The 13483-nt window shown below is 40.6% G+C and overlaps 1 protein-coding gene across 1 annotated transcript in view; it reads right to left on the reverse strand.

Annotated features, from left to right (window-relative positions):
• Window positions 1-1069: 1069 nt before the first annotated feature.
• Window positions 1070-13483, reverse strand: part of RNF182 (ring finger protein 182) — a 100862-nt gene continuing 88448 nt past the window's right edge. The window contains exon 2 of the mRNA XM_073631093.1: window positions 1070-5875. Within this exon, the coding sequence (XP_073487194.1) occupies window positions 4909-5649 (741 nt within the window). The 5' untranslated portion in view covers window positions 5650-5875 and the 3' untranslated portion in view covers window positions 1070-4908. The remainder of the gene's footprint in view (window positions 5876-13483) is intronic.

The following is a 13483-nucleotide window of genomic DNA, read 5'->3' on the forward strand; positions in this document are numbered from 1 at the left end:
CACAGCTGCAACCAAATTTTGCACTCTCAAGTTTTAGTAAATCAACCCTAAAGACTCTTTCAGTTTGTCTGGCTTTGGCTCTTGACTGCATTTTTTAACATGTGTTGTAGTGAATTGTACAGTGTTATTATACTATTCGACATGACAGCGCATACAAATGCACAGAAAATCACACATGCCTCATTTATTTTCAACAAACTTCACAGATGTGAACAGACTCATTGGATTCAACATATTTTTATGACACATGAGTTTTTGTGCACTGCAAAAGGGAAAGTAAAACTGGAACGGTGTGGACCAGGCCTAATGATACAGTATTGGATCAGTGTTATCTTCATATGTACAGTTTTTCTTTGTTTAGATAGCTTCAACAACATCCCTAATAAGGCCCCATTTCACTGCTAGGCACCACTGCGCAAAGGTGTATTTTTCTACTCCCAAAATACATTTTAACATGGTGGAGTGGATTTAGTAAAACTGGAGCACTCAGAATATGTGTATGGTAGCCAATCAGCTTCTAACTTCAGCTTGTTCAATTAAGCTTTGGCAATAAAACCTGGAAGCTGATTGATTTCTATGCAGAACTGCATCAGATTTTGCACTCTTCAGTTTTAGTAAATAACCCCTGGTACACTTTGTACACTATAAGTGCACCTGACCCACTTGACAGTTTTGACAGGTGATGATCATATCTCCTGTACACGCAAGCCAACATTGAACACAATGGAGGACATAAATAACCAGGATCCAGCTCCTTTGACATGCTTTGAAGCTTACCCGTGGGTACAAGAAATGCAATGTTCATTTTCTCAGTGCAATTAATTCTGACAGATGCTAGTCAATGTGATCTGCCAAGCATATTGCACTATATAAATGTGCCTGTGAGTATAAGCCCAGAGAGAGGAAACTGCAGTAATTACGTGTGCCAGTTGCTGGAGAAACAAATGATTTTCTAGTCAACAAATTGAAGATACACATTGCTCACAGTCATACAAATATATCACAAAGCACAACAAGGATCAATAAATAGATATTTTATGTAAATGTTTGACACATTCATTTGGGTTACTTGTAATATACATACTTTTTATTCTTTACAAATCACAGAATAGACACAAAAGCAGATAGACCTAACTGCAAATAGGACAACTGACTGTAAGACATCACACACATTGTCAATTAGCACTGGACCTGCATCACATACTGCATATCACAAGTTCAATGTTAGCACCACACTTCAGCATTAAACAGGATCCTAATTTCATACTAGTGCAGAAAAAAGTCAATACATACAAAACAGATGAGTGCTATACTGAACTGTGCTACATCTGAGAACTAGGCTTCTACTATAAACTCAATAATTCTCCTTTGGAGAAAGTTGTTCTATGAATCTGGCACAACATTCATTGCTCAATTATAAAGTGAATCAGCATCAATAGTACACATTTCTGCTATTTAAAGGTTTACTCAGTTGTCTAACTTGTATACACAGGTTACGTACTGAAATTGAAGTTGACTTGATGAATTTGCAGTCTAAAGTGCATATGACAACGCTTTAGCTTCTACACAACCTGAAGCTTCTAAGCAGGTTTCTACAGGGATACCCCGCTAGAGACATTTAGACCAGACTAAAAGAGACATTGATGTAAGCAGTAGTTATCGGTCATGTTTCTAGGGGAGGTGATCAGTATTTGAAATAAGTACAGGTAATGGCAAACCAGATGATTTACTTGCAAATATTTAGCACCCCATTGGTACATAACGCTATTCTCACAAACAATTACACCATAAAGACTTTATATGTCTTAGTAAAATTAGAGAATGAAAAATGAATCTAACTATTTCAAATTCAGATGGTCTTATCTATATACTTTATTATTTTAAAAAGGTTTGCACAAAGAGCAGGTGCTATAAAGTGCATCTCTTTTATTCTGTTTTTGGGTAGAGTACCTATAATGAGCTAAGAGTGTCTTTTCCACTTGTATACTCATATCTATAATACAGTAGGCTGCGAGTGTATATGGCCTTTGAGCGATCATCCTTCCTCCTACTACAGGATTGCATGAGTTGTTCATTGCAGAAATACTCTTACTGCATAACACCACCAGGAAGGGGAAATTGAGGATGGGAGCCCCAAATCCTTGAGCAGGCAAATACAATGGTGCTAGGGTTGAATGCAGCAAAAAATGCAGTCACATAAATGTACTAGGGAACATTCATAACAATTCCCAGTTTATAGCAGGTAAAAGTTGGCCTTATGTCCAATTTTGTTCAAAAAATTTAAGTGACAATTTTTTTTTTTTGATGTTAGACTTAAAAGAGAAAAACTGATTGATTGTTGCTTGGAAAACACAGTGGGGTTGATTTACTAAAACTGGAGAGTGCAAGATCTGGTTCAACTGTTCATGGTAACCAATCAGCTTCTAACTTCAGCTTGTTCAAATAAGCATTGACAAAAAAAATCTAGAAGATGATTGGTTTCTGAGCAGAGTTGCACCAGATTTTGCACTCTCCAGTTTTAGTAAATCAGCCCAGTCTCTTTCAGTCTTGTGTATAAATTTGATGAATTCCTATTGGCTTTTGTACTTTGCTGTTTTTTTTTTTTTTATTTTTTATCATAGCACTGTGTGCATTAGTTGACACCTAAAGCTCTACACAGTTTTTGAATTTATTATTTTGCCTTTTGCAAAGCTTTAAGTACATTTTTGTTAGAAAGCAGTGTATACAAACCTTCTTTTAGTTTTTCTTTAAATAAATGTGTTCTGTTGCAATAATATGACTTTTTTTGTCATAGTCGTTCAAGTATTTTTAATACCTATCTGTGTATTTAAAAGCATAGCGAACCCTGTACTGAATTTTTTACACGCTTAACATTAAGTTGATGTTCAATCTCTTTATCTGAAATACATGTTTTTTTGGTGCAAATGTTGGTTGAAAAACATTTTCTGTGTAGTATCAAAACCCAAACCCAACCCCCCAATCTGTGCCTTTTAAAAATGGCATTATAAAACATGGACACAAAATTATGTTTTGTTCTTCTCATCTGAAAACTGTGTAACATGAAATTAAAAATATAGTATTTAAAAAGCTGTGACTATAGCTATGGCACAAAAAACAAAAAACAAAACTGCTTTTCACACACTGGTGTAGACAGAGCCATCTGGCTACAGAAGTATTTATCCAGACAGCAATGGAATCTAGCAAGTGATTAGCATGAATGACTGAATGTATGGTTCTGGGCTAGTGCCAGGTTGCTATAAAAACAATCTGTACACAGGAATGACTTAAAATGACACAGAACCGAGTGTAAAGATTGCCATATAATGGGTTTTAATGCTTTTATGACAAGTATCAGCAACATAAAGTCATACTTTGCATAAAAAGCAATATTGTTCATTAAGAATATTTGTCATTTGTGCTTAATATTAAAACGACTCTGAGTCAAAATATGGACAGGCTTCTTCATTAGGCATGCTCAGTGCGAATGCTAAAAAATATTAACAGTAAAGTGTAAAGTAAAAAGCTGGAAGCCCCAGTATGGTCACAGAAAAATAGTATACAAACATGTTCATTAAGGTAAAGAAATGCCCAAGGCTTAGTAACCCATTTTAATTAGACAGTATTCATCTTGTACTGATCTGAACTGAAATTTGAGAACTGTGAATTACAGCACATCATCATTGCTCTTCAGTGCTGTACTGAATTAAACCAACAGTGTAAAAATATCCACAAAGTGTGCAATGCATTCTCTGGCCCAAATAAATATTTATAGGATACTAGCTTTTTAACCAGTTCAGATGTTAGTGCCATATAACCAAGGCAAAATGTTAAGAATTGGTGCAATTAACTTTATTTCGATTTTTGAGAAATTGGTAACAAATTGCAACTCTGCTTAAGACAGAAATAATTAAATAAATAAAACAGCTGAAGGCCAAAACCCCTTAAATGTCAGTTGTAGGTTGATACCAAATTACTAATTTCTCTCAGTCACTCCAATAAGGAGCTTTCCAGTAGTAGTTTGTCTCCACTTCCTCCCAAATAACTGAAGCAAAAGTTTAATTATCTAACAAGCTGGTTTTCCCCAATTATTTAATTATTTTGCACTATGGAGGCTCCACAAATGGAGCATAATACCATGAATGGCTGCAGTAGTTGGTCTGAACTAATTCTTGTTAGTGGACTCTATATAAGCCAGTAGAAGCCCTTATATGAATATGTGATGTGATTTCCAGCAAACACACAAAATTGAATAGTTAGTCTTGATGCCATTCCATTCTATGGATAGGTGTACAATCATTGCTGCTTGTGGTAATTTTTAGAACATATCTAAGGCCACAATTCACTCAGCTCTATTCAATTAGAGCAAATAATATCACACCTCCTAGATTAGGAATGGACATTATTTTCCCTGAGTTATTTTACTGATATCAACCTCACACAAGTTTAGATAATGTCATACTATAGTGTGTACCCTGCTACCATTGCGGTCTCATCTTTTTTGACAACATCAGTTTAAAAAAAAAATCTAAATCTTTTTCAAAATACAAACTTGAATTAATTTACTAACACTTCTAATACACAATCTGAACTTACAAAGGAAGCTTCAGTTTAAACAACAATTTTAACATGTTTTGTCATAGTAAAGTAAACTGACAGTACAGCTGCTGAATTCAAAAGGTAAAAATGTCAAAAAATACCCTTCTTAAACATATTAGATGTCTCTTCTATTTCACTTCAATGTGCTACATTCAGCTTAGCAGGTACTGTACTTGCCCAATAGAGTAAGAAGGTCAATGAAGATTTCGGTTGTAAATGCACCATTGGACAGATTGCAGGATCCCCTTCTGTAATCAGCTGATACAGTAAATAATGCATGTGTTTGTGTTCTCCTGTTTTCCTCTCTATGGGTCAAGACGTGGCCATACAATCCAAAAATTCATGGCATACACACTGGCAGAAGCCATATACCATAAGTATAACAAGGCTAGAAGGAACAAGGCTTACAAAGACAACCCCAAGGGTTACCTTTTTTGATACCAACAAATAGATCCCCAGAGGCAATGAACTAAAATAGAGTAATCCTAGCAACCAAACAAAGACACGTACTGAGGTTTGGCAGATGAGCGATGTACAATTCCACACTGTCCAGTTCTGGGGCATTGAGACTGGGTCATAAGTTGAAGGCCGGTAGAATTCTACCACAGGAGTAGCATTGAGGGATGGAGAACTTTCCCTCTGGACTTCCATTATGGTGATCACGAGGCAGTTGGTAGAACTGTGTGATGGAGTGACTAGAGTTGACAGGCGTTTTGGTGTTAGAAGCAACTCTGTAGGATTGTCTCCAGAACACCTTCCTTTGCCACCACATGCAAGATTAAGTAAGATATTGTTGTCATCAGGGAGACTGCTAACCTCATCCTCAGGTAGTCGAGTCTCAAACCTACAAAACGGGCATACGATCACACATTGTGGAGACTCCACACAGTCCACGAGCTTGTAGAGGCATTTGGCACATACTCTGTGGCAACAGCCCAAAACTTTTGGTTTTCTCTGTCTTAAGTTGTATCGATTGTAACATATCTTGCATTCCAGCTCATCTGAGTTTAGGTTTGGAGACTCAGATGTATCTTCAGCTACTTGCCCAGTCATTGTGTCTGCCAGGAAACTCTGCAGGAAATTCAAAAAAATCAGTGGGCCTCATAAGATGATTGTCAAACTGTGCAGATTTTTATCCACCTTTAATGTACTCATAGTACAATGAAAGAGAAAAACTCTAGACACTCTAGAGTTTCAAGCTTCATTACTTGCAAATGTTCTTCTAGTCCACATTTTCTCCACTTTCCACAATCTTCAGCTGCAGTCGCATTGCAGGATTCTGGAACAGAACAGTTTACATGGTTAGATTCATGTGTAAATCCTGGAACTGAATTGATTTGCTGGCATTTTCTAGGCAGTGCAATGACACAAACACAATTGTCTTTACAGAAAGGGCTGAATGGCATTTTTTTCAGTGCCTGACTACTCTGTGATATATGCAACAAGCAGAATGAAATATTCACAAGCTAAGAATTTAGCATTAATTATAAGACCCAAGTAAACAATAATTTACATACACTGTGCAAAATTATAAACGCAACCATTTTGTGTTTGCCCCTATTTATCATGAGCTGAACTCAAAGATCTATGACTTTTTCTATGTACACAAAAGGCCTATTTCTCTCAAATATTGTTCACAAATCTGTCTAAATCTGTGTTAGTGAGCACTTTTCCTTTGCCGAGATAATCCATCCACCTCACAGGTGTGGCATATCAAGATGCTGATTAGACAGCATGATTATTGCGCAGGTGTGCCTTAGGCTGTCCACAATAAAAGGCTATTCTAAAATGTGCAGTTTTAATGTATTTGGAGGGGGGGGGGGGGGGTCCGAAAAACAGTCAGTATCTGGTGTGACCACCATTTGCCTCACGCAGTGCAGTACATCTCTTTCGCATAGAGTTGATCAGGTTGTTGATTGTGGCCTGTGGAATGTTGGTCCATTCCTCTTCAATGGCTGTGCGAAGTTGCTGGATATTGGCAGGAACTGGAATGCGCTGTCGAATACGCCGATCCAGAGCATCCCAAACATGCTCAATGGGTGACATGTCCGGTGAGTATGCTGGCCATGCAAGAACTGGGATGTTTTCAGCTTCCAGGAATTGTGTACAGATCCTTGCAACATGGGGCCGTGCATTATCATGCTGCAACATGAGGTGATGATCGTGGATGAATGGCACAACAATGGGCCTCAGGATCTTGTCACAGTATCTCTGTGCATTCAAAATGCCATCAATAAACTGTACCTCTGTTCGTTGTCCATAGCATACGCCTGCCCATACCATAACCCCACCTCCACCAAGGGCTACTCGATCCAAAGCGTTGACATCAGCAAACCGCTCACCCACACGACATCATACATGCTGTCTGCCATTTGCCATGTAGATCCGTGAAGAGAACACCTCTCGAAAGTGCCAGATGCCATTGAATGTGAGCATTCGCCCACTCACGTCGGTTAGGACGGTGAATTGCAGTCAGGTTGAGACCCCAATGAGGACGACGAGCATGCATATGAGCTTCCCTGAGATGGTTTCTGACAGTTTGTGCAGAAATTTTTTGGTTATGCAAACTGATTGTTGCAGCAGCTGTCTGGGTGGCTGGTCTCAGATGATCTTGGAGGTGAAGATGCTGGATGTGGAGGTCCTGGGCTGGTGTGGTTACACGTGGTCTGGGGTTCTGAGGCCGGTTGGATGTACTGCCAAATTCTCTGAAACGCCTTTGGAGACGGCTTATGGTATAGAAATGAACTTTCAATTCAAGGGCAACAGCTCTGGTGGACATTCCCGCAGTCAGCATGCCAATTGCACGCTCCCTCAAAACTTGCGACATCTGTGGCATTGTGCTGTGTAATAAAACTGCACATTTTTAGAGTGGCCTTTTATTGTGGCCAGCCTATGGCACACCTGAGCAATAATCATGCTGTCTAATCAGCATCTTGATATGCCACGCCTGTCAGGTGGATGGATTATCTCGGCAAAGGAGAAGTGCCAAGATAATCCAGATTTGTGAACAATATTTGAGAGAAATAGGTCTTTTGTGTACATAGAAAAAGTTGTAGATCTTTGATTTCAGCTCATGATAAATAGGGGCAAACACAAAAGTGTTGCGTTTATAATTTTGCTCAGTGTAGTTTTAAATAATTCACAGAAAGATCATAATAGGGCAATAATAATATTAATAATAATAATAATAATAATAATAATAGCATATTCATAAACACACTACATGTAGTATTTTTTATTATTGTATGGTGTGCACACTTTTTTAAACTTCTATGTTTTAATATTTTTTAATTAATGAACAGTAGTGTGGATTGAAGTATCCATCAACTTTTTTTTTTTTTTTTTTGGATAAAGCACCAAACACTTACTTACTTATATATATATAATGTTTATCACATTGCCTGCTGACAGCTGATTCTGGTTAAAAAAAACCTTCTGTTTAGTGCCTCCTTCAGAGCCATCAGATACTGGCCTGAGCGTCTGTCTGCTGGAACTGTGAAGGTAAAGAACAGCAGCAGCTGCTGCTACTGAGAACAGTTGTGCCGCTCACCTGCCCCCTTCTGCTGTCTCGGACATTCACATGGCTGTTACCTCTCTCACACAATGCATTGCGTTCTGTAAATGGAGGAGCAGCAGTAAAATGACAGGATCTCCACCACAGAAGGAATAGTAACATGAGTTTTGTGAATGACAAAAAGTACAGAAGGTGACAGGGGAGTGGCGCAACTTTTCTCAGTGGCATCAGCTACTGTAAGTCGCTCTGGGCAGTGTCTGGCAGATATGAAGAAGCCTCCTGTAGGTAGTGGGATACTTACCATTAAACATAATTAATGTGTATGGTGCTTTAGTGCAGTATTCACACAAAAAAAAACTAAACAAGAAAAACTCCAGAAAAAAAACTAAATTCCAGCTTAAAAAAATGTATCAGGGCTACTGATGCTGACCTCTGTAAAAAAAAAAAAACGTTGTCAAGCCCTTTATGCTAACTAACTTAGTTCTATTCTATCTGAGACTCCAGCCAAGATCAAGTATGCAGATCAGGAAGTCAGTGTAAATTCTGAAATCCTTATCTTCAAACTTGTTACAAGTTAGTGATCCAGATAGTATGGAAGATAGATGGGTCTCACAACAGGCATATAGCAATTTCTGTAGTAGAGGCAGGGGCGTATCTACTGCGAGGCAAACAAGGCGTTTGCCTTGGGTGGCACTTTTCAGAGGGGCGGCGCTGCCCCCAGGCAGAAGGGACACTATAGGGTTGATTTACTAAAGGCAAATAGACAATTGCCCTCTGCAAGTGCAGTTGCTCAGAGCTTTGTAAATGAGGTAAGGCTTCACTTTGCAAAGAGTACCCAATCGTGTGCAAGAAAAATAAAAAAAACAGCATTTTTGCTTGCACATGATTGGATGATAGAGGTCAGACTTTCTGCTCATTTACAAAGCTCTGGTGCAACTGCACTTTGCAAAGTGCACAGTCTCTTCCCTTAGTAATTCAACCCCTATGACTCTGTTCCGGTTCTAGTTAGAGGCAATGATTGCATTGGGACATACTAGTACAATGCGGGGGGCCCACCCAACACCGCCCACAGGTTCTAGTTGGAGGTAATGATTGGGACATAGTAGTACACTGTGGGGGACGCCGCTGCCTCTGCCCACCAGAGTCACGGCATAGTAGTACACTGTAGCTGAGCACTCACTGTCACAACGCACTGCCCGCCTATCCTCTCTGCCAATTTCTGCCATGTCAGGAGAAGGAAACTGGAGTGGAGGAGAAAGTCAGCTGATCAGCTGATGGGCCAGTAGAGTGAAGGGGGAGGAACTCTCCCCTTTCTGAGTAGACGTGGAGACAGAGACCCCATGTCGGGAGAGGCGTTACTGGAGGCACTTGAAGCCAGACTGAGAGAGCACTGAGCAATGATGAGGAATCCACTGATACTGAAAGCAAGTGAGTGCCAGTGTCACCATTCCATCCCCCCCACCACCATCCCTCTGCCACTGATCACACCCACATCCACCACCACTGATCCTATCACCCCCACCACCACTGCCACTGATCCCATCCCCCCACCACTACTGCCACTGATCCCATCCCCCCACCACTGCTGCCACTGATCCCATCCCCACCACCCCTGCCATTGATCGCATCCCCCTTACCACTGCCGCCACTCATCCCACCCCCCCACCACCACTACCACTTATCCCATCTCACCACCACTACCACCACTGCTGCCACTGATCCCACCCCCCACCACTGCAGCCACTCATCCCATCTTACTCCCACCACTACAACTGATCCCGTCTCACCACCACCACCGCTGGCACTAATCCTACCCCTCCACCATCGCAGCCACTTATCCCATTCCCCCAACCACTGTTGGTTGAGCATGCCTAAGGCGGCACAAAACCAAAATACACCACTGAATAGAGGTTAGTAGTAACAACTGCATCTTTCGCTCATAGCAGTTTTCTTTCAAGTGTATCTCTGTCTAGACTTTACACTACAGTATTTGCATTTTCTGAACAAGCCGTAAAAGCACTTTAAAACAACAACAACTCAATAAATACCTAAATACTTTAATGGCCATAGGCTAGACACAAGTGCACTTTAAAAAATCTTACACAAATTCCTCACAGAACCCAAGATTTTCTATTTGTAGTTTTAACCTATAATCATGACTTACTGTGGCTATGTTATGTTTCTGTGCTTCATATGTGTTGGACTACCTTTTGCTTTTCAAATTATCCTCCATTTAACTTTCCTTAACCGCTTAACAGTTGTACTTCGGCAACATGGCTCGGCTGTGCGAATCGCCGTCCCGTTACGTCGGTAATATAGACGGCCACTAGGGGGCGCTCGCCCATGGAGCTGATACGTGTGCCAGGCGGGCGCAATCACCGCCGGGCTCCCGCAATTGCTCGGGGCACGCCAAGAATAGGGATCTGTGTGTGTAAACACAATTTCCGGTTCTCTGAGGGGAGAACAGACAGATCGTCTGTTCATACAGAGTATGAACAGCGATCTGTCATCTCCCCTGCACAGTTCCATCCCCCCTTCAGTTAGAACACACAATAGGACACACTTAACCCCTTCCCTGCCCCCTAGTGGTTAACGTCTTCACTACCAGTGACATTTTTGCAGTAATCAATGCAATTTTATAGCACTGATCGCTGTAAAAATGCCAATGGTCCCAAAAATGTGTCAGAATTGTCCGACGTGTCTGCCATAATGTTGCAGTCCTGATAAAAATCGCAGATCGCCACCATTACTAGTAAAAAAAAAAAAATAATAATAAAAATGCTATAAATCTATCCCCTAATTTGTAGACGCTATAACATTTACGCAAACCAATGAATATACGCTTATTGCAATTTTTTTTACCAAAAATATGTAAAAGAATACATATCGGCCTAAACTGAGGAAAAAAAATGTTTTTTTATATATTTTTGGGGGATATTTATTATAGCAAAAAGTAAAAAATATTGCATTTTTTTTTTAAAAATTGTCGCTCCTTTTTTGTTTATAGCGACAAAAATAAAAACTGCAGAGGCGATCAAATACCACCAAAAAGAAAGCTCTATTTGTGGGGAAAAAAAGGACGTCATTTTTGTTTGGGAGCCACGTCGCACGACCGCGCAATTGTCAGTTAAAGCGGTGGCGAATCGCAAAAAGTGCTCTGGTCTTTGGCCAGCCAAATGGTCCGGGGCTGAAGTGGTTAAAGAGAAGCAGTTACAATTTGGTTTACACAAGGAATTAAACATTTCATCTAAAATCCTTATGCCGTGTACAAACGAGCGGAATTTCCGTCGGAAAAATCTTGGATGGTTTTTCCGACAGAATTCCACTCAAGCTTGGCTCGCATACACACAGTCACACAAAAGTTCACTGAACTTTTGACCCCCAAGAACGCGGTGGCGTACAACACTATGATGAACCGAGAAAATGAAGTTCAATGCTTCCAAGTATGTGTCAAATTGTTTCCGAGCATGCGTAGGAATTTTGTGCGTCGGAATTGGTACAGACGATTGGATTTTACAATCGGAACTTCTGACCAAAAAATTGAGAACATGCTCTCAATCTTTTGCTGGCTTTAATTCCGCCAGCAAAAGTCCGATGGAGCATACACACGGTCGCATTTTCGGACTAAAAGCTCTCATCGGACTTTTGCTGGTGGAATTTCCACTCGTGTGTACGGGGCATTACAGTTCTGGAGGCTTGCCTATTAAATACCGTATTTATAATGACCTGTTTCTTAAACTTTACTTAGTATGTCTGAGAAAGATTCTAGGAGTAAAGCAGAACTAAAGTCTCTAATTGGAAAAGTGTGAACAGGTAGGCTCTTTATTGTAGAAGATACATGTTGTATCCTCAGAAATAAAAAAACCTACGTGCCTGCTCACAGTCTTCTTGTATGCTGAGCTGCACATACCCAGGAGTGACATCAACCCGTGCTGACCAATCAAAATGGCCACAGCCTGGCACCTGGAAAAAGCTGGCTAAAATATGCCAGTGAGGGACTGATGAAGGAGAGGTAAAAATCGTTGTTCCTCTAAAGAGTTAGTTCACCTTTAGTCCACGTTCACATTGGGCCTATTTGGCATGCGATTTGGCATGCCAAATCGGAGCCTATTGCCGGCAATGGCATTGTCCAAAAGTCGGCGTCGCACCGATTCGGACAATGCCATTGCTGGCAAAAGGCTCTGATTTGGCATGCGATTTGACATGCACTACTTTTGGCGACTTCGGGGGCGATTTCAATAGACATCTGTGCATGAACCCACACAGATGTCTGTCAAATCCCCCCAAAATTGGACTAAATGCTGATTTGAAATTGTACGAGTTCAGCTGAACTAGCACGAAATTAAACCTGCCCTCAATGTGGGCTCACCAAAGAAAAGCCTAAGCAGAAAAGAGCATCTGTAGATAAAAACAATCTGTGCAGCTTTGACTAAAGTTGAATAATGCCCTTGCTATAGGTGTAGGCCATTTACATACCTCCCAAAGCCTGACTGGAATACTCCCAGGAGGGTGTTAAGTGAGGCCTAGTCGTAACTGCTCACCCCCACCATCACAGGAGTGAGCTCTCAAATGCTGAGCTCTGAGCTAGTGAATCAGGGGGGAGAAATAGCCACGTGAGGGGGGTTTGAATCAGAAAAAAAGCTCACTCCTGTGATGGTGGAGGTGAGAAGTAACAACAAGGCCTCACTTAGCAATGGCCTGGGAGTAATCCAGTCAGGCTTTGGAGGATATGTAAATGACCTACACCTATAACAAGGGCATTATTCAACTTTATTCAGAGCTGCACAGTTTGTTTTTTATCTACAGACGCCCCTTATCTGCATAGGCAGTTTTTTGGTGAAGGTGAACTAACCCTTTAAAGCGGGGGTCCACCTATCTATCGTTTTTTTTTTTTTTTGAGTTCATTCACAAACTTTTCTTCTCAGCATTACATACTCACATATTGTGTGTAATATGTCTGCCTGTGTCAGATTTCGTCGGAAAGAATAACTTATATTATTCACTGCAGGCAGTTTCCATCTTCATTGTGGGCATTTGAAGCCCACAAGCATTTATTTCCTGGATGTGGTGAATGCTGTGCTCCCAGCATTCACCGCTCATTCCCGCACATGCTCAGTGGCATCCTGGGAAGCCTGAGACTAGCTCCCAGGAGTCTGGGAGAGGCTAGAAACACGCCTACTCCCATGGGAGGAGAACCAGGAAGTGCAAAGAAGAATAAAAAAATAAAAGGTAATTACGGCGATTTAAATTTTTTTAAACGGCATGTCAGCATCTAGGCAAGGAAGAGAATACATACAGATATTGTTCAAAATTTGGGTGGAACCCCACTTTAAGTATCAGAGCTAGGAGACTTTTTGAGGTCTGATAAATGCT

The sequence above is a fragment of the Aquarana catesbeiana genome, linkage group LG05 (genome assembly GCF_042186555.1).
Source record: "Aquarana catesbeiana isolate 2022-GZ linkage group LG05, ASM4218655v1, whole genome shotgun sequence".
NCBI lineage: Eukaryota > Metazoa > Chordata > Amphibia > Anura > Ranidae > Aquarana > Aquarana catesbeiana.